The sequence below is a fragment of the Bos javanicus genome, chromosome 19, assembly GCF_032452875.1.
Source record: "Bos javanicus breed banteng chromosome 19, ARS-OSU_banteng_1.0, whole genome shotgun sequence".
Taxonomy (NCBI): Eukaryota; Metazoa; Chordata; class Mammalia; order Artiodactyla; family Bovidae; genus Bos; species Bos javanicus.
In genome coordinates, this window is record NC_083886.1 from 18,817,103 (window position 1) to 18,844,991 (window position 27,889).

The following is a 27,889-nucleotide window of genomic DNA, read 5'->3' on the forward strand; positions in this document are numbered from 1 at the left end:
TTTTCTAATAATAGAATGTGTGTGCATGCTCAGTCGTGTCCAACTCTTTGCAGCTTCATATACTGTAGCCTGCCAGGCTCCTCTGCCCATAGAATTTTCTAGGCAAGAATACTGGGGTGGGGTGCCATTTCCAACTCCAAGGGATCTTCCCAACTCAGAGATTGAACCTGAATCTCTTGTGTCTCCTGCATCGGCAGGAGGATTCTTTACTAGCACGACCTGCGAAGCACTAGTTTTCTAGAATAATGTTATCAAAATTCACTCAAGAAGAAATAGAAAACCTGAGTAAATCAGTAACCTTAGAGATTCTGAATCACTAATCAGAAGTCTGCCTTCTTCCAACTCTGCCAAGAACTTCAGGCCCAGATGGTTTTATAGATAAGTTTTATAAATCCTTCAAGGAGCCAGTAATTCCTATCATACATACATGGTTTTGGAGGATGGGAAGAAGAGAAGCCACTACCCGATTTATTTTATGAGATTACTATGACCTTAGTACAAGGTTAACAGTAAAAAAATGAAATTAGAGGTGAGTTTCACCTAGGAACATAAACATGAAGATTTTTAAAATACATGTGAGTAATGCATTTGATGGGAGAAGGCGATGGCACCCCACTCCAGTACTGTTGCCTGGAAAATCCCATGGACGGAGGAGCCTGGTAGGCTGCAGTCCATGGGGTCGCTAAGAGTCGGGCACGACTGAGCGACTTCACTTTCACTTTTCACTTTCATGCATTGGAGAAGGAAATGGCAACCCACTCCAGTGTTCTTGCCTGGAGAATCCCAGGGATGGGGGAGCCTGGTGGGCTGCCGTCTATGGGGTCGCACAGAGTCGGACAACGACTGAAGCGCCTTAGCAGCAGCAGCAGCAATGCATTTGATGGCAATAGGGTGAACAAAGTGGCCTTTAATACCAACTGAAAACAACCAGAAAGTTAGGTAAATTATAAAAAACCAACTTCCTAAATACAGTCATGAACTAACAAGAAAGCAAGGAATGTGTAGGCCGGGTGCTGAGGGAAGGCAGAAATTAACTGAGTGAAGGGAAAGTGAGGAGAGCACCATGCCACTTTCACCCTGTGGGCAGTTGTTGAAGTGGGTACCTTTGAGTGCGGGTACCTTTGAGTATAGGTGTCCAAGACTGGGTCCTTGAAGGGAAGGCCAGGGTCTGCTCAGAGTAGGGTGACTCATATGGGATTACAAACCACGTGCACACTCACAAGTATGTATACACCAGCTGCACAAAGCTAGGTCTCTAGAGGGTTGCCTCCTCTAAGGGCTAGCTCTGGAAATAATCCCTCACTGTCGGGAAGGAAAACTGCCTTGGAGTTTGGCACTGAGCCAAGTGGGGTGAGTGAACCTCCCTTGAGAATTAATAATCATAAGCCGCTTTGATGAGATTTGCAGTCCAAACTCATACCTAGGTGGCCTGAAAAGACTGAAGCCAACAATTTAAAGTGGTCCATCCAGGTCTGGTATTACCCCTGGGCATCTGATGAGAGCAGAGAGGAAACCACCTTCATACCAGACCTTAAAGAAATAGAACTTCCACAGATGGTGTTCTAGGGAAAAAAAGCAGTTCATAGTAAAGGACGACCACACATATAAAGAAGCAAGACAGGACACAAGGGAGGTGAGACTAAACCGAAGCCTCATGAAAATGTCTTATATGGAATTATCAGAAAGACTCCCAGAATGCTTAATGCGTTTCAAGAAATGAAAGTCCTAAAAATACGAGAACTAGTAGTTAAGAGCAAGTGACTAGGTAATTGATAGAAATAAAAGCTAAATAATTAAAATGTAAAATTCAGTGGATAGATTTAACATTGGTTAAGACAAAGCTGAAGAGAGAATAGGGAAATGAAAGACAGAATCAAAGAAATTATCCAGAATTTCACTTCATCCAAGAAATGAAACTTATAAAAGACATATTAAGAAACATGGAAGATAAAATGAAAAGGTCTGATGTGCATGGAGAGGAGAGAATGGGCAGAGCGATTTTTGAAGAAAAAGAAAAAGAATTTCCAGAATGATGAAAGAGATAGTCAGGAAGTCCAGTGTATCCCAAGTTAGAAAAATTAAAAGAAATCTGCCCCCAATCCTCTAGTGAAACCCCAGAATATCAAAGACAAAGAAAATACCTTAAAAGCAGATTAGCTTTGAAGGAGTAACAGGCCTAGAGAAAATAAATCAAAATTCTATACTGAGAGAATTTATTTTTCATGAACAACAAAGAATCTTTCTGAAAAAATAAAAACAGAGTTAGAACCACACTAAAGGAAATTCAGTGGGAACTTGAATAGAATTTATATCCTACTGTTGTGTGAAAATTATATAAATCTTGTTGTTCAGTTGCTCAGTTGTGTCCAACTCTTTGTGACCCCAGGGGCTGCAGCACGCCAGCCTTCCCTGTCCTCCACATCTCCCAGAGCCTGCTCAAACTCTTGTCCATTGAGTCAGTCCTCTGTCATCCCCTTCTCCTGTCTTCAGTCTTTCCCAGAATCAGGGTCTTTTTCAATGAGTTGGCTCTTCACATCAGTGGCCAAAGTGCTGGAACTTCAGCATCAGTCTTTCCAATGAATAATCATCAATAGGTTGATTTCCTTAAGGATTGACTGGTTTGATCTCCTTGCAGTCCAAGGGACTCTCAAGAATTTTCTCCAACACCACAGTTTGAAGGCATCAGTTCTTTGGTGCTCAACCTTCTTTATGGTGCAACTCTCACATCCATACAGGACTACTGGAAAAACCATAGTATAAATCTTAATTATGTAGAATTGGTTCATAATGCTTTTCAGGTCTACTATGTTCTTCTACTACTCTGTACATTCATTCTATTAATTTCTGAGAGTTTGATATTGAAACTCCAACTGAAAATCTTAATTTATCTACTTAAAAAATTGTAATATAAAGTGGAACTATATGTATGTAAATATATTTCCGTACATATATATGGAAATATATATGTAACTTTATTCTGTATTTTCCAAGTCTCCTATAAATGTGTTATCATAGTTTTATAATTTAAAAAATAAAATAGATACAAAGCAAAGAAAAAGGAAATGCTAAAGGATATATATCAGGTAGGAGGATGTCTGATTACTAAATGAAAGTCTGAAATGCAAAATGAAGAGCAAAGAAATTGGTGAATATGTAGATGCATATAAATCAACTGACTCTATAAAATAATATTATATTGGATTTAAAATGCAGGTTAGAATTAAATAGCACAATAGCATATAAACTGAAGGGTGAGTTATTATATTTCAAGTGTTTAAGGTCCTTGGTTGTTCAGGAAAAGGATAAATGTATTGATTAGCTTATAACTCTCATGAGTTATAAGTACATGTAAAATTTTCTAGTGTAGTCATTAAAATAATAGAAATGAGTTTTTAACTTACAAGCTAGTAGTTGGGGGTAGGGGAAGTCAGAATGAGAAAAGAATCATCAGTCCTAAAAAACATAGCAAAGAGGAGACAGAGTAACATAGGAAAGCTGGGACAAATTAAGATGTTAGAGAAAAATCCAAATATATTAATAAGTACAGTGAATGTAAATGGAACAAAATTGTCAAATCAAATTAAAGAAAAGGAATACAGACACATTAGAAAAAGCAGAGGAACCAGAGTTCAAATTGCCAACATCTGTTGGATCATAGAAAAAGCAAGAGAATTTCAGAAAAACATCTGCCTCTTCATTGACTACACTAGATCACAACAAACTGTGGAAAATTCTGAAAGAGATGGGAATACCAGACCACCTTACCTGCCTCCTGAGAAACCTGTATGCAGGTAAAGAAGCAACAGTTAGAACCAGACATGCAACAACAGACTGGTTCAAAATTGGGAAAAGAGTACATCAAGGCTATATATTGTCACCCTGCTTATTTAACTTATATGCAGAGCACATCATGTGAAATGCTGGGCTGAAGCTGGAATCAAGATTGCTGGGAGAAATCAGTAACCTCAGATACACAGATGACATCACTCTTATGGCAGAAGTGAAGAAGAACTAAAGAGCCTCTTGATGGAGGTGAATGAGGACAGTGAAAAGGTTGGCTTAAAACTCAGCATTCAAAAAACTAAGATCGTGGCCTCCAGTCCCATCACTTTATGGCAAATAGATGGGGAAACAGTGACAGACTTTATTTTCTTGGGTTCCAGAATCACTGCAGATATGACTACAGCCACGAAATTAAAAGATGCTTGCTCCTTGGAAGAAAAGCTGTGACAAACCTAGACAGCATTATTAAAAAGCAGAGACATTACTTTGTCAACAAAGGTCCATATAGTCAAAGCTATGGTTTTTCCAGTAATCATGTATGGCTGTGAGAGTTGGACTATAAAGAAGGCTGAACGCCAAAGAATTGATGCTTATGAGCTGTGGTGTTGGAGAAGACTCTTGAGAGTCTCTTGGATAACAAGGAGATCAAACAAGTCAATCCTAGGGGAAATCAATCCTGAGAAGGACTGATGCTGAAGCTGAAGCTCCAGTACTTTGGCTACCTGATGTGAAGAACTGACTCGTTAGAAAAGACCCTGATGCTGGGAAAGATTGAAGGCAGAAGGAGAAGGGGATGACAGAGGATGAGATGGTTGGATGGCATCACTGACTCAATGGACAGGAGTTTGAGCAATCTCAGGGAGATGGTGAAGAACAGGGAAGCCTGGCGTGCTGCAGTCTATGGGGTCGCAAAGAGTCAGACACGACTCAGCGACTGAACAACAACAGATACATTGCCACTTATTAATGACATCTAATCCTAACAGAAAAGTTGAAAGTTTATGTTTTAAAAGATGTATCAGGCAAATTCTGACATTCCGAAATCACCTTAATCAAATTTCAGGACCTACAGGGGCTTAGCAGTGAGCTGTCTGCCTTCCCTGGAAGTGCCAACCTGTTTTCCATTCAGCTTATAACTCCTGAGTTTAACTTTTCAGGATTCCAGACCAGAGTGGAGTCCTGTGTCTGAGGACTCAGGCTCCAGCTTTCATCCCCCAGGCCCCTCAAGGCTGCCAGCAGCTGTGCTGAGCCTCATGGCTGCCTCTATAGATCGGCAGACAGTTGCCTCGAAAATGGAAGCAGACCTCAAGGCCAGCTTTATCCTCCCTGGACTTTAGTCTTTGTCTCATCTTGGCTATGTTATTAGCTCTTCATGCAATGAAGATTTCTCCCATCCCCCCATAATTTTATAGCACTTTTTTCCTAGTGACTTTCTCAGGAAAGTTGATAGGAATTGCCTAGTCCTTCATCACTGGAAGTGAAGGTCCCTAACTTCTGCTTTTTTGAGTTCACACGGTGGTTTTTTTTATTTAAAAATTTGTAATTATTCGTGTATTTTATTGACATATAATTGACATATAACTATCCATTTTAGGTGTACAACATAATGACTTGACATTTGTATATTTTGCAAAATAATCACCACAATAAGTCTAATTAACATCTATACCATACATAAACTTTTTCTTGTGATAAGAACTTTTAAGAATCTCTCAGCAACTTTCAAATGTACAATATAGTATTATTAACTATAACGCATAGTATTTTTAAACACGTGTCTCATTGCCACCTAGATTATAAGTCTTTAGAATCTAAGGAATGACTTCTACTAATCTTCTCTCTCTCTTGATACCTCATGGGCTTCCCTGGTGGCTCAGCTGGTAAAGAATCCACCTGCAATGAGGAAGATCTGGGTTTGATCCCTGGCTTGGGAAGATCTCCCAGAAAAAGAAATGGCTACCCACTCCAGTATTCTGGCCTGGAGAAGTCCATGGACTGTACAGTCCATGGGGTCGCAAAGAGTCAGACATGACTGAGTGACTTTCACTGATACCTCATAAAGCACTCTGAACAGGTGGTCAGTAAATTATTAAAAGAACTTTAATTTGCCATTGGCTCTATTTGATACTGTTCAACACAGGCTAAGTAAATGAATATCTAAATCCAGGATCTTCTGGCTAACATATATACTGATTGGTGTACTTTGGCAAGGGCTTCCCAGGTGGCACTAGTGGTAAAGAACCCTCCTGCCAATACAGGAGATGCAAGAGACGCAGTTTCGATCCCTGGGTCGGGAAGATCCCCTGGAGGAGGGAATGGCAACCTGCTCCAGTGTTCTTGCCTGGAGAATCCCATGGACAGAGGAGCCTGGCAGGCTACAGTCCGTAGAGTCTCAAAGAGTCGGACATGACTGAAATGATTCAGCAAACACATACTTTGTCGAAGGATGTTTTTCTCATAAAATATAGGGAGAAAAAGGTTTAAAAGTGCCAGATGATAAGATCACTATTAACTTTTGTGACTTAACCTTAATAAGATGCTTGGAATTTGTCAAATTTAGGATTTGTTAGGTTGAGTCAGTCTGGATATTTATAAGGAGAGAGGAGGCGGCATTTATAAATTGAAACAGAATGCTGATGAAATATAGAGAAAGCATTTGCACTGGATTCCTTATCTGAAGGTTTTTATATTACTAACCAGGATGAAAGGGCATTCCCCACCCCTTAGATGGGTGTGAGTGTTACCCCTTTCTGGGCATAATCAGTCAACACTGGTAAAATTCCATTCAACTGGTTTCTGTTTAGTAAAGTTATTTACATGACTCAAATGATACCTTGTACTAAGATTGCCTTGCCCACATGATTGCATAAATTATTGAGTTCAAAATATTTTCTAATTCACACTGTAATTTTCTTTTTGACCCAAGGATAATTTAGAAGTATATTTCTTAATTTGCAATCATCTTAAGATTCTCTAATTATCTTCTTTCTCTTGATTTCTAACTTAATCTCATTTGATCAGAGGATATACTCTGTGTGATTTCAGCCCTTAGAGATGTAAGTTTTCTTTATGTATTAGAATTATTTGCACTTAATAGTCTGTACACAGTCGTTAGGTCAAGTCTGCATCATATTAGTGTCCAGCGTTTCCACATTCTTAAAATTACTTTGTTTTGTCAGTGCTGAAATGTGATAAAACCTACTGTAATTCTGAATTTGCCTGCTTCTTAATATGCCTTCCATTTTTGCTTTAAATATTTTGTGAATTTATTAAGCTTATTCAACTTAGAACTATTATATCTTCCTAGCATGTGAGTCATTTATCACTATGAAATCTTTATTTCTGTATTGATTTTTGCCTTAAAGTCACTTTTGCAGGAATAAAATAGTTAAAACTAGCTCTTTTTTTGACTAGGGTTTGCATGGTCTGTCCTTAAAACTTTCAGTCTTTCCATGACTTTATGCTTCAGGTATGACTCATAAATAGCATACAGAGGTAGTTTTGGCTTTTTATCCATTCTGCCCATCTTTGTCCTTTGAATAAATCATTTATTGCATTTACTCTTAACATAGCTACTGTATGTTGTTTACAAATTGACCATCTCCTTAGTGCTTTCTATTTGTCTCTTTATTTCTTTTTCTTCCCTTTCTAACCTTTTTGATTGATTACTGTGGGTGAAAGGTAAGCAAAATTCTATTCCTTCTGCCTGATAACCTCAGTTAAATTTCTAGCTTTGTTCCCCTGTTAAACGCATGATGTACATCAACCATATTACTAGGCAACATCACCTAAGGTAAAAATTACCCCTATTGATAAAGTGTACCTGCACTGGGAAAATGAGAAATGTCTGGTGGGAATGTCATACTTCTGGCTTCCTGAGTGTGGTGACTCATGTATTAGGCATGTCCCTTTCAAGGACCCTGGAAGCTGTATCTTTAGATTTGCTGTGAGAGATATTGAATCCTATGGGGCGTGAGGCTTTTAAATCAAGGGCACTTCCTACATCTGTCTGATACGGACCTCATCTCGTGCCTAAGCTATCACCTGACTGCTGTGTGGCCTGCCACATGACCTGGACACTGCCTGCTGGCAAGCCATGTTCTTGTCCTTCTGAGTAGACTCCTGCCAAGTGTGGGCTGTAAATCTTTTGAGTCAGAATGTTTAGTTAGACCTAGAGAGGCATCCTTTCCTTTTACCACCCCTCAACCACTAGTATGACAATGATATTTTATTACTACATTTATTGACTTTATTATTTTGGAAGATTTACACCATAATACTGTTTCAGTGGTTACTCAAATTATTACGGTGTCATTATTGATTATAAAAATCTAATATTATTTGGTGTTTTTATCTCCTTCCTAGACAATGCAAGGTCCATAAAACATCTTAATTCCATTTGTCTTCCTCCCAACTTATGTGCTGTTTTAGTCATGTACTTACAAATATTTATTTCATTTATGTATACATGTAAATATATACAATATGTTCGTATATAATTCTAAGTCGAAGATGATGACATCACCATCACCATTATTAATGCTAAGTACTGTAATATCTGTTTGGATTTCCTCATTTATCCCTTCTTTTTTGACCTTCATCTTGGGCCATTTTTCTTCTGTTTGAATTTTCTCCTCTTGTATATGAGGCCTGATGTTGACAAATTCTCTGTTTTTGTTTACCTGGAAATAGTCTACATGTTTTCCTTCTTGAAGAATAGTTTTGCTAGGGTGTAAAATTCTGCACTGACAGCCTTTCAGCATTTCAAGCATAATATTCATTTGTCTTCCGTATTCCGTAGTTTCTTTTGAGAAGTCAGCTATTAGACTGTTGCTCCTTTAGGTAATAAGTCTTTTTTCTTCTGGCTGCTCTTCTTTGGTTTTCAGAAGTCTTACTGATGTACCTTTTTTTTAATCTTGCTTGCAGTTTGTAGCACTTTTTCAGTTTGTTCCAGCTTGATTGATATTCATCAGTTTTGCCAAGTCTTTGACTATTAGCTCTTCAAATATTGCTTCTGTCCCTTCTGTCTCCTCTCCGTAGGACTCCAGTTAATTAAAGCATCTCACTGTATGTCTTCTATGCCTCTTAACCTCTCTTCTTTATTTTCTGTCTTTTTGTCTCTCCATGATCCATTCTGGGAAAATTCTTCTCACTTTCCTTCTAGTTTACTATTTTTTTCTTGAACTATTTCCAATGTACTCTTCTACTGGTCCAATGAGTTCTTAATTTCTACTATTGCATCTTTAAGTCCTTGGTCTGGTTCTTTTTTATAGTTCTGGTTCTTTAAAACATTCTTAATATTGCCTTTTGTCATCTTGAACATGCTAAATATAGTTGTTTTGATATTTCTATCTGCTAATCCCAACATCTGGACCCCTGCAGATCTTTTTATTTTGTATATTGTTTTGCTATTTCTAATTCATGTTATCTTGGCTTCTTGTATATCTGATTAACTTTTATCTTGTTCCAAACATTATATTTGCAAAACTATTTATGGAAGTAATTGGAGGCCCATTTTTGTATATAATCTTTGTCTAGATTTCTTTTGCTCCATTTAAGCATCTAAAAACACTGATATTCCAAAGAAACTATTCCAGTTTGAAGGACTGTAATGATTCAAAGCTGAATCCAGCACATCTATGTGCCAGAGCTGAGCCTAATATTTTATATTCTTCATTGCAATGCGTCTTTATCATAGTTTCTGACTCTGTCTATTAAATTACTTCTGTTACTTTTAATCATGTTTCTGTAAATACACAAAAACTTGATGTTTACTTGTCTCAATTACTTACACGCTAGTTTTATTCCACTTCTACTCTTCCTGATGAATCCTAAAACATAATAATACAAAAATGTAGCAGAATGCCTGAGAACTTCCAAGTGTAAATTGAAGAGAAAGGAAGAATTTTTCACAAGTCTGTGCCTGAGAAATTAGAGTCACAAAGCTTAATTTGACACAGTTAACACTAATTACATGTTAGTCATAGTGTGTTTTTTTTTAATTTTTATTTATTTTTAATTGGAGGATAATTGCTTTACCGTATTGTGTTGGTTTCTGCCATACATCAACATGAGTCAGCCATAGGTATACCTATGTCCCCTTCCTCCTGAACCTCCGTCCCACCTCCCTCCCCATCCCACCCCTCTAGGTTGTCACAGAGCACCAGGTTTGAGCTCCCCGCGTCATACAGCACATTCCCACTGGCTGTCTCTTTTACATGTGGTGATGTGTGTGTTTCCATGCTCTTCTCTCAATTCATCCCACCCTCTCCTTCCCCTACTGTGTCCATGAGTCTGTTCTGTCTGTCTGCGTCTCCACTGCTGCCCTGCAAAGAGGTTCATCAGTATCATCTTTCTAGATTCCATATATATGCGTTGGAAGAAAGTGAAAGTGAAGTCGCTCAGTCCTATCCAACTCTGCGACCCTGTGGACTGTAGCCCACCAGGCTCCTCCTTCCATGGGATTCTCCAGGCAAGAATACTGGAGTGGGTTGCCATTTCCTTCTCCAGGGGATCTTCCCGACCCAGGGATCAAACCCAGGTATCCCGCATTGGAGGCAGATGCTTTAACCTCTGAGCCACCAGGGAAGATATATATGCATTAATATATGATATTTGTTTTTCTCTTTCTGACCTTCTTCGCTCTGTATTATAGGCTCTAGGTTCATCCATCTCATTAGAACTGACTCAAATGCGTTCCTTTTCATCTTAGTGTCTTTAGTCTGAGATTTTTCTCCACTGAAGCTTACCATTTGCTGGTTTATTTCTTTAGGAACCATATTATGTACGTTGCATCAAGCCCAATGACATGAAATCCCCACAGATCTTTGATGATGAACGCTGCCGGCATCAAGTCGAGTATCTTGGACTCCTAGAAAACGTGAGGGTGCGTCGGGCAGGCTTTGCCTTCCGCCAGACCTACGAGAAGTTTCTTCACAGGTGAGAACAGATGAAACAGAGAAACCCGATAGCACACTGAGACTTACGGAGCCCTCCCTATGTGAAGCAACGCATCCGCTCGTATCAGGCGGTCTAAATATTTGTTGAGTGAACAGAAGAGTTGAGGAAACTACAAATATGAAAGACGTTCCTAGAATTGGCAGGAGACCCCTTGAGTTTGTGGTTTATGGACCATGGGGAAAAAATGAATTCCTCATTGGGAAAATATAAGCATGTAGTATAGGAGAAAAAACAAGGATTTAGAGTCACAGGTGGGCTGGAATCCTGGCTCTACCACACGTCTGTTGCATGACCTGGAGCTAGAAATTTAACTTCTTTGTTTCTGCATTTGCAAAATGAGTATAGTAATGCTACCTTATAAGGCTTTTGTTGTGAGAATTAAATTAACCAAAGTGGAAAGCCTAGGTGCCTGGCGCATAGTAGAAGTTCAGTTAATGCTGCTTATCATTACTGATATTAGTGACTATCATAATAAAAAGATACTAAGTAGATCATCATGGAAGCCCTAAAATTAGTCTACCTGATTGAATCCTGGCTTTGACCGGGACTTTTGACCTTGGGAAAATCATATAACTTTCCAGTTGCCTCTGTTTCCTATGTGTAGAATGGAGAAAATTAATTTTTTAAATGGGAATAATAATAGTAATTACTTGATAAGGCTGCTGGGGCTGAAATGAGATAACATTTATAAAATAAACACCTAGAATGGGAACCTGGCATATAGTAATCACTCAATATAAGGTGTCATTGCTATTGTTATTTATTATTGGTAACAATAATACTAGTTGACACCTGAGATCTTAAAAATACTGTTTTAAATCCCATCTTTTCATTTATTTTAAAATATTTATTCAACATTTCCTATGTTGTAGACTACAGATTTCACAAAAATATGAATGAATAAACACATAAAATATTGGTTGGTGAGGAGTCTCTAAGTAGATAGTAATGAATGTAAGGAGTCAGCCATACAAAAGTCAAAGAAAAAGAGCAGGTGAAGCAGAGGAAACAGTGGAGAAAAGTCTCCTTTGCAGAAATAAGTGTCTTGTTTTAGGTACCAAACATCATCTAGTATGGTTGGAGGATGCTGAGCAACAGGGCAGTGGTGTGGGTTGAGATCAGAGAGATGGACGGGGGCCAGATCATGTTGCACGTTGTCATCAGACTAAACAGTTTAGATTTTGGCCAAGGGTGGTAGAAAACCATTGGTGGATTTTATGCAGGAAGCCACACAATCTTATGGATGTTAAGAGATCACTGTGGCTGCTGTGTGAATAGGAAGCAAGGAGACATTTAGAGATGCTATTGCAGGAATCCAGGAGAGGCAGCTCAGTGAGAGTTCCTTGAACAAGGAATTATTGTAGATCCAAGAGTAGTGGACTGATAGGTCCACTAGGATAGGTTTTGGGGGAAAGTAGACAAAACTTGCTGATGGATTGACTCAATGAGAGAGGAGTAGAGAGGGATGAAGGGTAACATGTAGATTTTTGCTTGAGCATCTGGATAAGCATGGTACCATTTTCTGAGATAAGAAAGATTGGGGAAGAGAAGTGTGAAGAGGGGGACACAGAACTAGGGCAAAGATGGAATCAAGATTTGTCTCTTGACTATGTTAGGTTTGAAATGGTTCTAAATGCCTAGGTAGAAATACTAAATAATATACTAGACATATAAATCTGTAGTTCTGTTAAGACTTCCAGGCTGGAAATAGGAAGTTTGGGGTTACTGATACATAAGTAGGTAAGTAAGTGAAGTCGCTCAGTCGTGCCCGACTCTTTGCAACCCCGTGGACTGTAGCCCACCAGGCTCCCCCGTCCATGGGATTCTCCAGGTAAGAATACTGGAGTGGGTTGCCATTTCCTTCTCCAGGGGATATTCCCAACCCAGGGATCGAACCCAGGTCTCCTGAATTGCAGGCAGACGCTTTAACCTCTGAGCCACCAGTGAAGGTCTACTGATACATAGATTATATATAAAGTCTTGGGACTTGATAGAAAAAGAAGAGAAGGCCCATGCCAACATTTAGGTTTGTGGTCTGACATGAAAGAACCAGCAAAGAAAAGAGAAGAAGTGACCAATGAGAGAGAAGAAATATCAGAAGAGGGTTAGGTCACAGAAGCCAAGGGAAGATGGCATTTCAAGAAGAGAAGTACAATTATATTAAATATTACTATGCCATCCAGTAAGAGAAAAGCAGAAGCTTAACCATTAGACCAGGCAGCACAGAAGTCAGAGGAGAAAGAGCTGGTCAGAGCCCCATTTGAGCAGGATGGGAAAGTGAAGTGAAGAGTTGGATGTCCACGGACAACTCAAGGATGTGTGTTGTGAATGAGAACAGAGAAGAATGGAAGCAGCAGCCAGAGTGGAATGTGAAGTCAAGGAGACTCTAGAAAATGTTCAAAATGCAGGTGGCGATGATTCAGAACAGAGAGAGAAACCAGCCACACAGAAGGGAGGGTGGTAACTGAAATAATAACCTCCTTGAGAAGGCAAGGAATGAAATCCCAGCACAAGTGGAAGGTTGGTCAGCTTTAGATGGGAGCAGGGATCCTTCTCCCCTAGCAACAGGACGAAAGGCAAAGAATATGAAAACCAAGGCAGGAAGCCTCAAAGGCCGACTGATAGCACCAATGAAAATGCTCCTGTCTGATTGCTTGTATTTCTTCTTGAAGTATGAGGCAAGGTCGTGAGGCTGAGAGTGAGGATCAAGCGAGGTGGTGAGGGGGGTTGACAAGGAAACAGAAATACTCATTTTAGAGAGCGGGAGAGCTTTCCCACTCTCTCCCAGTGGTTTTGCTACCAGGAAGACCTGAGCACCCATTTGAGGTTTGAGATTGTAAGTGTATAGTGAGACCCCCCTCCCCCCTCAGCGTCAGCTTTTCTTCTCCACCAGTGTTCAGCTACTTGTGTGCAGAAGTGAAAGGGATTCAGGCTAATTGGAGACTCTTGGAATGAATAAAACTTTATAGCAGAATAGCTTAGAAAAATGAGACAATTTTTTATTGATCAGAAAGTCATGCTCAAAACTGATCATTTTCTTTATTGAGATCATGCTGTTCTTTAAATTTGGTTTTTCTTTTTTATTGAGTCTGTAGAGTAGGAATGTGTTCATTCTGTCTTGATTTCAGTGTCAAATGATGTTAATAGGAAGACTACTCATCCCTTGTCATTACTCAGAATTCCAGCAAGTACTCGATGGTAGTATTTCTTTTTGTGTTGTCGGCTATGTAAGATCAGCAGAAGTCGAGTATTAGAAAGACAGGGTGGGAATGGGCAGCTATAGGATGGGGCTGAACTGAAAGAATTATTTATCTAAAATGTGTATTTATCTAACTAAAAAATATCATGAGACAAAGAGGAAGCCACGGAGAGTAGTTGAAGTAAGAGAATAAGCAACTTGATTTGGCGGGGACAAGGAATTTTGCAAGTGCATATCCTTACTCACGTTTCGTCTGTTTCTGTGCTTATTTTACTTTCAACTCAAGATGCTTGGTGTGTTTTTTTGGCACAGAAGACATACTACAAGGATTGGATTATGTTTTCTAATACTCATGTAAAAATAGAAAAGGTGAAAAAGAACCTATGAATTTCAGATATGATAGGCTTAGGAGTACAATCTTAAATCTCCCATTCCCACTCCAGAACATCCCCCAGTGATATAAAATATGTGTATTTAAAGCCAAGTAAAGGCACAGCTACACTATGAAATCAAAAGAGGGATGCTCAGTGAGCCTTAAAGATGAGAATCACTCCTAAATACGATAGGAGGCAGACATGTAGACCCAGAAGTATGCTGAGGTCACAGTTTTAAGGAAAGACTGCCTGCTGAGGCTTCAGCTGGCGTTCAGGAGACATCTCAGCTACAGTCTGGAGTTTATCCCAGCTGCAGCACTGAGAGGCTGCCGTAATGGCCGGGACAAAGAACCACCTGAGCAACTGCAAGGGAGACATCATAGGTATATCAACACACAGAAATCCCTTGCATCCTATACACTAATAATGAGGAAATAGAAATTAAGGAAACAATTCCATTCACCATTTCAACGAAAAGAATAAAATACTTAGGAATACAAGATTCAGGAAGCAAAAATAGCCACCTTACAAGAGGCCAACAAAGGCCAAGACGTACACGTAGGAAGAAGGATTCTAGGGTAGGAGATGAGATAAAAATCAAACATCTGAGAAAGACCAGACCAATGAGAAAGAACCAATAAGCTCGACAAATGCAAAACCTCACCCCCAAGGAACTAGAGCAAGGAGAAGACCTTGGAAAAAGCCTATTCATATTCTCAGAGAGATAAAGGAGAGAATTTTAGTCCTAAAGTAGGAATATGAAGTTCAAAACAAGAACAGGTTGTTGTTGTTAAAAAGAACCAATTAGGGATTTGGAAAGTGAAAACCAAATTAAGCACAATTGGAGTGAATTGTCCATCAATAGAATGAGTCAGCAATTTATAGTGTCATCATATAATGGTTACAAGTCAGCATTAAAGAGAATGAACAGGGACTTCCCTGGTGGTCCAGTGGTTAAGACTCCACTTTTCCAATGCAGGGGGTGTGGGTTCAATCCCTGGTCAGGGAACTAAGATCCCACATGCCATGCAGTGTGGCCAAAAAAAAAAAAAAAAGATAATGAGCAGCTGATACTATACCAACAGCATGGATGAATAAAACATTATGTGAAAAGGAGTCACCAGAGAGGACATACTTTATGCTGCCATTCATATGAAGCTCATGAACAGATAAAAATCAGAGCAGTGCTTTGCTCTCGGTTGAGAGTTGGCTGGATTCATATGAAGCTCATGAACAGACAGAAATCAGAGCAGTGCTTTGCTCTCGGTTGAGAGTTGGCTGGAAAGGGGGAAAGGTAATTGGGGAGCTCTTTGTGATTATGTAGATGATCTTCATCTTGATTGACATGTCAGTTTCATGAGTGGACACATTTTTCAAAACTTACTGAATTGTGTATTTAAATGTGTGCATTTTACAATACATAAAATTTACCATAATTAAAAAAAATTTTTTTCAAACTAAACTTCTTTTAAATGAGTTAGTGAGCTAGAAGATTGAGCTAGAATATCAAGCTGAAGACTTCTCCCAGACCTCATCACAGAGAAAAAGAGATGGAACGTTCTAAAGAAAGGTCACACCAAGTGTAAGTTTGATCCAGGAGGGCCAAAAGCCATTTAGCAGGAGCTCTAAAAGAAAGAAGAGTCCAGGGGTCAGATTGAAAGAATACACCAAGTGTAAAACATACGAATTTTTTAAATGAACTTACTTTATGTTCACTTTCAGAACTCTAGGCATAATGAAAAATGCTTAGACTTCCCAAGAAGAAAGGCAAACTACCTGTGAGGAAATGAGACTCATACTGTCATCAGACTTCTCATTAGCGACATTCAGTGTAAACAGTCAAAGGAGCAGTATCTGCACCATGAAGGGGAATGAAGTTTACACTTAGAATTTTCTTCCATGCCAAGTTATCATTCGAGAGTGTGGGCAGGGAACTTCCCTGGTGGTCCAGTGGTAAAGAGTCTGCCTGCCAATGCAAGGGACACAGGTTCCATCCCAGGTTCGGGAAGATTTTATGTGCTGCGAGGCAACTAAGCCTGTGTCCCACGAGAGAGGCCACCATAGTGAGAAGCCCGAGCACTGCGACTAGGGAGTAGACCCCACTCACTGCGACTGGAGAAAACCCACATGCAACAGTGAAGACCCAGCACAGACAAAAAAAAGAGTGTGGGCAAAATAAAAACAAAATAAATTTCCGGACATATATAATTTCAGAAAGTTTACTATCCCTAGACTTCTCTGAAAAATCTTCGAAAGGGTGTACTTTAGCAAAAAGGAATATAAATGCAGAAGGGAAATGTGGAATGCAAAAAAGCAATATTGAACAAATAAGTCAGTAAAACTTCTTGTGAAATCTATACAAGTGGTTTCCATTATAATGGGGGGGTTGGGGGGAGCGGGGAAGGATATCGGTAGTAATCATTTGCAACAAAAATTAAAATGGGAATGAGGAATATAGAGAAGTAAAGACTTGTGCTGTTTATGGGAAGGATAGAAATGTTAATTAACAAGACAGGGAAAAGAATGTATTTTCCTATAAATATAATATTTACATATACTGATTGAACTGATTAACAGTGCTGTATGCGGTAGGATGAAAAGTGTGTAGGACACTGGACGAATGTTTTCAGTCTTGGTGGGAGAAAAAGTAACATTTCCACAGTGAGTTTGTTTTTAGATTCTGCAGATTTTTTTTTTGTAAGCTAGCTTTGAGCCTAGACTTCTTGTCACTTTCATTCTTTTATCAAAAGAGAGAAAGGATTTTAAAGGTACTGATAACCTTAAAAGCTGCTAAAGTCTTCCAGGGAGGTTAAAAACTAGTTGTCAGAAAGCAGATGAGTTCAGCTTTTTCATTTGCAAGTTCAGGATGCTAGTTTGCTGGAGAACTGGGGTTGTGCCCTCAACCATAGGAAAGAGAGGAAGGGCACCGTTACCCTGATGTGTTAGCTGAGCAGTGTGGCTGTACGATTTCTTCTAGTTCCTGCAGAATGCCTAAAACTTTGAACACACACCATTACTGCCTGTTGACTCTTATTCTACTTTCATAATTAATTGGCAAGTTTTTGAATTTTATTTCCTTTTTTCATGTGATATTGCACATCGTTACCTCTCTCTTTGTATCAGAACTCTCCGGTTTCGGTTTCTGTCTCTATCTGGCAAGTGACTAGACTTTTAAATGTATTTTCTTCCATTCTTTTATTTAACAGATCTCTCTCTCCTCCCTGTGTGGCAGACAACATGATAGGCACATGGCATATAGTGAGGAACAAAACAAAATCTCTACCTTCGTGGTACTTATAGACAGACATTCAACAGACAGACCCGCAAATCAATATGATTACAAACTGAGACGAATGGTGTGAGGAAAAGAAACACAACTGGTTGTTTTAGGAATAATGGGGATGATGATTGATGGAGGAAAATCAAAAAAGACTAGAAGATGAGAAGTCTCCGCCTTTCAAAGAGTAGCTTTAAAAAAAAAGCAATCCAGGGAACTTCCCTGATGGCCCAATGGCTAAGACTAGACCTATGCAGGGGGCCCAGGTTCAATCCCTGGTTAGGGAACTAGACCCCACATGGCGCAGCGAAGAGTTCGCATGCTGCAACTAAATATTTCAAATGCTGCAACTAAAATGGAAGATCCTGTATGTCCCAACTAAGACCTCATGCAGCCTAATAGATAAATACATTTTTTTTAAAAAATCAGGATTTCCATTAAAAAAAAAAAAAAGTATTCCAGGCAGTGGGAACAGCATGTACAAAGCCTCAAAGCAAGAAAGAGGCAACCACAACACCGAGACCCTAAAGAAGGCCAAGGCTGTTGGAGCAGAGCAATGAAAGCAGGAGAGCAGTAAAAGATAAAAATGTGTGAGGCTTTTGGGAATACTGCTCTGACTGCTGAATATGCAGAATGGATTGAAGAAGAAATGGGAAACAGTTTAGGAGTCTGCTGTAGTAAACTTGATGGTGGCTTCTCTTAGGATTGTGGCAGTGAAGATGAGAGTAGCTGAATTTTAAATATATTTTGGAGGTGGAATCAATAGACTCGATGATGAATGAGAAGGAATGAAAGAGAAGAGCAGGAATCAAATGCGATTCCCAGGATTCTGGCTTTGGTAACCAATGACTTTGTGGTTGGAAGGACTGAAAGAAGAATTTAAAGTGCCTGGAGAAGGAAATGGCAACCCACTCCAGTATTCTTGCCTGGAGAATCCCAGGGACAGAGGAGCCTGCTGGGCTGCCGTCTATGGGGTTGCACAGAATCGGACACGACTTGATGCGACTTAGCAGCAGTAGCAGCAAGGTCTGTTTAGGCACTGGATATGTGAGTGTGAAATTCAGAATTGAGAACTGGGCTTGGGATAATAATTGCTTGAGTTGAAAAATGAAATGGACGGAATAGATGAGGTGATGTGGGAGGTTGTACGTAGAGAGACGAGGGCTTGATAGGAGCCCCGGGGCACTCCAACATTTCGAGGTCCGGTAGTGAAGAACAGTAGCCAGAAAATGAGATTGAGAAGAAATATCCAGAGACAGAAGGAATCCAGGAAGAGCATGCTGCCACGGAAGCTGAGATAGAAACTAGGAAAAGAGAGAAATATCAAGAAGGAGGAATCAGATGCCCCTTAGATACATATTATCTTAACCAGAAATGGGTAAATTCCTAGGAGGAAAATATGAAGAGTCCTGGAAGGCGCAAAAGTAGACTTGAACCAATCCCTGGTTCTTGGGTGGGACAACTGGACATCATAGCCAAATTTAATGCATGGGAACCCCAAAAAATACCCACAAGGATTTGTTGTTTTGTGATTGTTTTTCCCTATGCAAATTACTTCTAAAGTTCATATAGAAAAATAAACATCCAAGAATATCTAGAAAGACCTTTAAAAGGAAAAGAAAGAGAAAAGACCACTGGATATTAAAATAGAACATCTATAATTAAAACCCTGTGGTACTGATGGGCAGAGAGAGCAGTGAAACAGATCAAAAAGCCTAGAAATGAATTAAAGTACATATGAAAATTTAGCATATGATAAAATAGCGTATTAACTCAGAGGGAGGAAGACCGACTTTTTAGTAAATAATATTGGAAATAGAGTTTTTTCAGAAGTAAAGTCGGATCCATTCCGTATACCAAGATAAATTACAAATGAATCAGAGCTCCAAATGTAAAAAATGGAAACATGCAAGTCCTAGAAGAACCCCTAAGTGAATTACCCTGTAATCTAAGTGTGAGGAGAACCTCTTTCACTAAGACTTAAAATTCAGATGTAGTGAGTGAAAAATATACTAAATTCGACTCCATGTAAAAACTTTGCACCAAGGATAGGAGGAAAGCACTGTGGTAGGCAGCCTTCCAAGCTGTCCCACTGATCCCCGCTTCCTGGTGTTCATGCCCGCGTACTCCTCTTCCCAGGAGAGTGGGCTGGCCCTCGTGAACTGCTTCTAGCAAAACGGACTGTGGCAAAAGTGATGGAATGTTGCTTGTGAGATTAGGTTACGCAAGGCTGAGACTTTGACTTCTGTCTTGCTCATGATCACCGTCACCAAGAAGCTGGTGTGTGGTAAACTAACTTATAAGAGGCCCACATATTGAGAAACTGGTGGCTACTTCTATGTAGAATTGCAAAGGATTTTTGTGTGTTAACCTTATATGTAAAACACGGCTTAGTTTTCTTTTACTGATGATAGTTTATCTGAAAATCTGGTGGATTTCCTTTGAAACGAGTCATGTTGTTCTTAAGTAATGTTTTCAAAAACCCATGATAGAGGCATCCTTGTCTTGTTTCTGTTTGCAAAGAGAATGCTTCCAAGGTTGCCATGTTACAGATAATATTTGCTGCAAGTTTTTGGCAAATAGCTTTTATTAAATTAAGGAATACCCTTCTAACTCTGGTTTAGTAAGAGTTATTATCCTAAAGGAGTATTATATTTTATTGAAGACTTTTTCTGTGTCTCTTATGAAGCTAATGAAATTCATCTCTATTCTGAGTTTGCTAAGAAGTTTTTTTTTTTTTCCTTTCTGTGAAGCATGAATTTTATTGAATAGCTTTTCTGCTTCTATTAATACCACATGGTTTTTCTCCCTTAATCCATGTCCTGGTTTGTTTGTTTGTTTTTCCCCATCAAGGTACAAAATGATCTCTGAATTCACCTGGCCCAACCATGACCTCCCCTCAGACAAAGAGGCTGTCAAGAAACTGGTCGAATACTGTGGCTTTCAGGATGATGTGGCTTATGGGAAGACCAAAATTTTCATTCGAACACCCCGAACATTGTTTACCTTGGAAGAGCTCCGCGCTCAGATGCTTGTAAGGATTGTCCTCTTTCTACAAAAGGTAATCTTACATTTTCTATATGACGATAAGGCTTTGATTTTATGTTCTTAAAAATGAGTTGAATACTTTCTCTGAGTCAAGAAATGTTCACAATGATGTAATTTTTTTGCATCTATGCATCTCTTAGAGTATTTTCTGTTGCCTTTGCACATGGAAAACTTACCTGTGTGAGTTCAATTTTTTAAAATATCTTTTTACATTTATTTTTAATTGGAAGATAATTGCTTTACAGTGTTGTCTTGGTTTCTCTAGTACACAACAACAAGAATCAATTTTATCCTGCAAACGCCAAAGATATTTCGTCTTCTGATATTCAGAATCAGAGAGATGTTTGAAGTAGTCTGATTTTTGTCTGTGGATCTGGAAGTAGTCTGATTTTGGTCAACTGGATCAAAATGAGTTAGCCTCATCTTAACTGCATAGAGAACTTTTTTCTGTCTTGTCATTCAAAAGCTTGACCAACTCGTTTGAAACCAGCTGTCTCACCCATCATGACCCACTGCCAGCCCTTGACTGAAGTGTGTAGTGCTGACTTATCACTGCTCCTAAGATCATGGTACCTGTCATTATTGATCTGTGCAGGGTCCCTTTTCATTTCATTCGCTCACTATTTCTTTTTATTCCCCTTACCCATTTCCATACCTTCTGTATGAAACGTTTTAATGTAAAAACTGATAAAAAAAGAATTCATGTCCTTCTGTGAGAATGGAGTATCTGTCAAGGGAAGGGTGGCTGGGTCGTTGGGCATGTGTAGACCTGGCTGCTCCTCTCCAGGATGCCTGCCAGTTTGCACGTCACCAGTTTGCATATAGAGGTTACTATGTGCCCACATCATTTTCAGTATCATCCAGGTACCTAGATTTTGCCAGACTACTAAGTATAATGAGATCACGCTGTTTTATTATATTTCCTCTTTCTCTGATTACCATTAAACTTGAACATCTAATTAAATGCGTGTTTGCTTTCGGGGGTTTCCTGTAAACTGCCCATTCCTGTCTTTCATCCGCTTTTCTTCTGGAGTTAGTATCATTGTTTGTTGATGAGCAGGAATTCCTGGACTGTTTTAGACGTTAGTCTCTCTTTCACTTCAGACATTATAAATATATTCTCCTACTGTAGGGGTTCTATTGAACTTTCTAATATGCTTTGTTGAAGAGAATCCTTAATGTTGACATAATTGAAAATCTTCAACTTTTTTTGCCTTATCCTTTGTGTTTTGGAATTTTGTCTAAGAGGGCTTGCCTTGTCTCCAGGTCACAAAGGTACTCTCCTGTGTTTTCTTCTATGAACTGTATAGTTTTACCCTTCACATTTAGGTCTTCAATCCATTCAAAATCCACCTGAGTGTGTGGTTCTCTAATTCACATTCTTCTATATGATGAGCAAGTTTTCTCGGTGTCACCTACTAAATGATCTATTCTTTTCCTATTAATTTGTGGTGCCACTTTTATTGTGTATGAAGTTTTTATATATACATATATATTACATGTATTCTGTTTCTGAGCACTGTGTGGGGTTCCATTTTTATATCTGCCTCTCATTACACTCAATGACACACACTGTTTATTGTCGTACGTCTTAGTATATGATAAGTCCATCTTCTGTACTTTTTTTCCCTACTCTTTATTGAGGTTGATTATTGTATACATAGACCTTTATTCTGTAATATGAATTTTAATGTGTGTTTATTGAGTTCATGAAATTCAACAATACTGTTTATTATGGTTGCATTGAATTTATAGATTAATTTGAAAGGGTTAACATTTTTATAATATTAAATCATCTTAAGAGTATAGAATAGGCTTATTTAGATCATTTTATTGACTTTTAGACTTAAGAGGTACCTTATGAATTCATGGTAAATTCCTAGATACTTTATTATTTTTGTAGCTGTTGGGATTTTATTATTGTGTTTTTATTAGATTTTCTACATGGCAGTGTTGGTATAGAGAAATAGTATTGGCTTGCGTGTGTTTGCTTGCAGGCTCAGTCGCTAAGTTATGTCCAATGCTTTGCGACCCCATGGTCTGTAGCCATACAGGCTCCTATGTCCATTGGATTTGGCTTATATTGGTTTATCTGTATCCAAAATGAAGCCTTTCTTGATTCATATTTATTGATTCTATTCATTTTTCTGGGTAAAAGATTACATCATGTGCAAATTATAAAAGTTTTTCTTCCCTCCCAACTGCCAAGATATTTCTAAGTGTTGGTCTTGTTCATTTATTTTGCCTAGAACTCAGAGAAAAACTTTTGGAGTGGAATCTTAAAATTCTGTTTCATCTTAAAACAGTTTTCTTCTGTTAATTTTTTTTTTTAATATTGCCTTTCCTCTGTTCTGTTATCTTTCTTAAGACAGCTTGTAAATTTGAAAGTTGAATCTCTGTTTTTTGTCTGCCATAGTAAGTTATTTTGCCACATCTGTTCTGTGTATATCCAGATTCTTGCTTTTGATCCTCAGTGCTTATCCGGGGGATGGTTTGTTGTCACAGATCTGATGCTATGTGTTTCTTCTTTATACCTAGCTGAGAGATTGACCAGATTCAGGCTTTGACTCTAAACCAGGATGACCATATCTCTCAGTTTGATTGGAACCTTCCTGGTTGATGACTGTTGTCTGTTATAAATGTTAGAACAACCCTATCACTCTCAAAGAGTTCCCTGTGCTATACAATAGGTCGTTACTAGTTATCTGTTTTATCTTGCCTGGAAAATCCAATGGATGGAGGAGCCTGGTGGGCTGCAGCCCATGGGGTCGTGAAGAGTTGGATACGACTGAGCATCTTCACTTTCACTTTCATGCATTGGAGAAGGAAATGGCAACCCACTCCAGTGTTCTTGCCTGGGAAATTCCATGGATAGAGGAGACTGGCAGGCTGCAGTCCATGGGGTTGCAAAGAGTTGGACACAACTTAGCGACTGCTGCTGCTAAGTCACTTCAGTCGTGTCCGACTCTGTGCGACCCCATAGACGGCAGCCCACCAGGCTCCCCTGTCCCTGGGATTCTCCAGGCAAGAACACCGAAGTGGGTTGCCATTTCCTTCTCCGATGCGTGAAAGTGAAAAGTGAAAGGGAAGTCGCTCAGTTGTGTCCGACTCTTCACGACCCCATGGACTGCAGCCCACCAGGCTCCTCCGTCCATGGGATTTTCCAGGCAAGGGTACTGGAGTGGGGTGCCATCACCTTCTCTGACTTAGCAACTAAACAACAACAATAAGCAATGTCATAGATTTGTCTTTATCTGAGTAACTTTACTCAGTGTGACAACCTCTATGTTTGTCCATGTTGTTGCAAATGGCATTATTTCGTTTTTTTTTTTATGGCTGAGTAGTATTCCATTGAATCTTGTCTCTCAGAATTTTAGTTTTGCTCATCTGGTAGCTTCCTAAATTAGAGGATGGTTGTAGTTTGATTATGAGATCATAGCAAAATTGATGCAATCTCAAAGACACTATGGGCTTCCCTTGTGGCTCAGCTGCTAAGGAATCTGCCTGCAATGCAGGAGACCTGAGTTCATTCCCAGGGTTGGGAAGATCCCCTGGAGAAGGGAACAGCTACCCACTCCAGTATTCTGGCCTGGAGAACTCCATGGACTCTATAGTCCGTGGGGTCCCAAAGAGTCGGACATGACTGAGTGACTCACTGCTACACTACAAAGGCAGTATAGAGTAGAACAAAGGAACGAGTGAAGGAGAAAGTATGGAAAAGAGTGAAAGAGAAAAAGGGATGATGGAATGCCAAGAAAGGTTCCTCAAGCTGTGAAATAAATTCTCAAAATGTAGGCTAAAATGATATGTGATTGTTTCTAATTTTAAAGTGGAGTTCTAGATGGAATTGTAGGGTAGTGAGTGACCTTTTTTATTTTAAAATAATAAATTTGGTTTTCCACTAGCAAAATTATACTGTGTAAATATTCTACAACATATAGGGTTCTTTTATCAATAGATCAGCAGTGTTTTCTTATAGTTCCTTAAAAGAATTAGTCTGTTTTGGGTCAGTTTTGGACTTATATTTTCTTAGAAAATCATTCAGTTTCTCAAATTTAATTCAACAGAGTTGAACAAAGTTGTCTCTTATGTTTCTTTTCATTTCCTTTTTCATCATTCCCTCAGATCACTCATTTTGTGTATTTGACTGGTACTCACTCTTTATTATCAACTTTAGTTAGTAATGCATTTTCAAGAACCAGCTCTCTTGTTAGTACCACCATTTTCCTGTTTTTAATTTACTGATTTTACTCTTTATTTTCATCAATTCCTCTTTTTTGGGAATGTAAAAAGAAGAAGCAAGCAGGAGATTCTCTTCCTCCCAGTTCTGGAGTTGGACATTTCATGCATTTTATTCTTTCACAGTTACTAATAATGGACTATGGAATTTGTTCTGAGAACCACTTTTACTATATCTATAGGGTTTCATGAATTATTATATATCTAGATTTCCTATTTCCCAAAAAAATGTTATTTAAAAATTTTTTTAAAATCATTTCCAGGTGATAAATGTTTTGAGTGTATTTTTTTTTCATTTTCTGACTTTTTTGTTAATTTTTTAGTTCAGTTCAGTCTCTCAGTTGTGTCCAACTCTCTGCAACCCCATGGACTGCAGCACACCAGGCCTCCCTGTCCATCACCAACTCCCGGAGTTTACCCAAACTCGTGTCCATTGAATCGGTGATGCCGTCCAACCATCTCATCCTCTGTCGTCCCCTTCTCCTCCTGCCCTCAATCCCTCCCAGCATCAGGGTCTTTTCAAATGAGGCAGCTCTTCGCACCAGGTGGCCCAAGTATTGAAATTTCAGCTTCAACATCAGTCCTTCCAATGAACACCAGGACTGATCTCCTTTAGGATGGACTGGTTGGATCTCCTTGCAGTCCAAGGGACTCTCAAGAGTCTTCTCCAACACCACAGTTCAAAAGCATCAATTCTGCAGCGCTCAGCTTTCTTTACAGTTCAACTCTCACGTCCATACATGACTACTGGAAAAACCATAGCCTTGACTAGGTAGACCTTTGTTGGCAAAGTAATGTCTCTGCTTTTGAATATGCAGTCCAGGCTGGTCATGACTTTCCTTCCAAGGAGTAAGCATCTTTTAATTTCATGGCTGAAGTCACCATCTGCAGTGATTTTGGAGCCCCCCAAAATAAAGCCAGCCACTGTTTCCACTGTTTCCCCATCTATTTCCCATGAAGTGATGGGACCAGATGCCATGATCTTAGTTTTCTGAATGTTGAGCTTTAAGCTAACTTTTTCACTCTCCTCTGTCACTTTCATCAAGAGATTTTTTAGTTCCTCTTCACTTTCTACCATAAGGGTGGTGTCATCTGCATATGTGAGGTTATTGATATTTCTCCCGGCAATCTTGATTCCAGCTTGAGCTTCCTCTAGCCCAGTGTTTCTCATGATGTACTCTGCATATAAGTTAAATAAGCAGGGTGACAATATATAGCCTTGATGTACTCCTTTTCCTATTTGGAACCAGTCTGTTGTTCCATGTCCAGTTCTAACTGTGCTTCCTGACCTGCATACAGGTTTCTCAAGAGGCAGGTCAGGTAGTCTGGTATTCCCATCTCTTGAAGAATTTTCCACAGTTTGTTGTGATCTGCACAGTCAAAGGCTTTGGCATAGTCAGTGAAGCAGAAATAGATGTTTCTCTGGAACTCTCTTGCTTTTTTGATCCAGCGGATGTTGGCAATTTGTTTCTCTGCCTTTTCTAAAACCAGCTTGAACATCTGGATGTTCATGGTTCACATATTGCTGAAGCCTGGCTTGGAGAATTTTGAGCATTACTTTCTAGTGTGTGAGATGAGTGCAATTGTGCAGTAGTTTGAGCATTCTTTGGCATTGCCTTTCCTTGGGATTGGAATGAAAACTGACCTTTTCCAGTCCTGTGGCCACTGCTGAGTTTTCCAAATTTGCTGACATATTGAGTGCAGCACTTTCACAGCATCATCTTTTAGGATTTGAAATAGCTCAACTGGAATTCCATCACCTCCCCTAGCTTTGTTCATAGTGATGCTTCCTAAGGTCCACTTGATTTCACATTCCAGGATGTCTGGAATTAATTAATTTTTAGTTTTACTATAATTTTGATCATGGAATGTTAAACATACTATTTTTCATTTCTGGAATTTATTGCATTTGGAGGGTCTAGTGAGCAGTCATTTTTTTAATGTAGCTTGATAAAAAGTGTATTTCCTTTTTCTTTTTGATAGTTTTTGTTGTGAAAAATAGCAAGTATTCACAAAAGTAGAAAGAGTAGTGTCCCCATCTCTTAGCTTGAACAAGAATCAGTCTTTTACTACTCTTATTTTATCTAGTATTCACCACATGTTTTTATGTGTTTTTGGTCTGGTGTTTTTGAAAGGAAATCTAATTTATGTTGTCATTTTGTCCTTACATACCAGTACCAGATAAGGATTTTAGTATACTGTTATAATACTATATAAAATTAACAATAATGTGTTATTATTGTGTACTTTGTGTTGCTTATTCCCAGTTGACTTAGAAATGTCTTTCTACACGTGGTTAGAGATTTGAGCTAAGGCACTTTCAAGAATGAAACACACTGATCTTTATCACATTAATTATGATTTCCAGTGATGTACCATTTCATCCTTAAAAAATGTATATTTTAAAGACTGGCCTGGTTGGTTTATTCTGATTAGCAACTTAATATTATTTGTATGTTCTTATATTTGTTAAATTTGCATTTTATACACTCCCATTGTTGGATTATATTATAGCCCCAAACACACAAAAGATCTTGTGAAGAGTTAAAAGTGGTTCATTAAAACATGAGTGTGTCATGAAAACAGCAAATTCTGAAACTGGGAATAATATCATCACTATTATAAGTAATCTCAAAGATTCGTATAGGTCTGAGTAGAATAATTTTGTAAATCAGCCAGAGAAAAAGTGTGAATAGAATCATTATCTGAAAACTAGACTGTATGGGTGTAGTTATTCACTTGGCCCTATTCCTTGATATATTGTTTATTGTGAAACTTTGTCAAATAGTAGCATGAAGCTGTGGGGCTCTCACTTCCTTTTCAAGCAAAGCTTACCAGCTTCTTTGAGAAACCAATCAAGTGTTTGATTTCTCAGACTAAAAGCAAAATAATTATCTCTCATATGAAATTGATTACTTTTGCCCTTAAAGTATATATATAAAAAAAAAACCAAGACACCTACTAATACAGTAATCTTTACTGGCTGACAGGCACTATTCTGAGCCCTTT

The 27,889-nt window shown here is 38.9% G+C and overlaps 1 protein-coding gene across 1 annotated transcript in view; it reads left to right on the forward strand.

The window, feature by feature from the left end:
• MYO1D (myosin ID) overlaps window positions 1-27,889 on the forward strand; it is a 361,250-nt gene that overhangs the window by 148,952 nt on the left and 184,409 nt on the right. Inside the window, exons 15-16 of the mRNA XM_061390407.1 lie at window positions 10,556-10,722; window positions 20,447-20,654. Of these exons, the coding sequence (XP_061246391.1) occupies window positions 10,556-10,722; window positions 20,447-20,654 (375 nt within the window). The remainder of the gene's footprint in view (window positions 1-10,555; window positions 10,723-20,446; window positions 20,655-27,889) is intronic.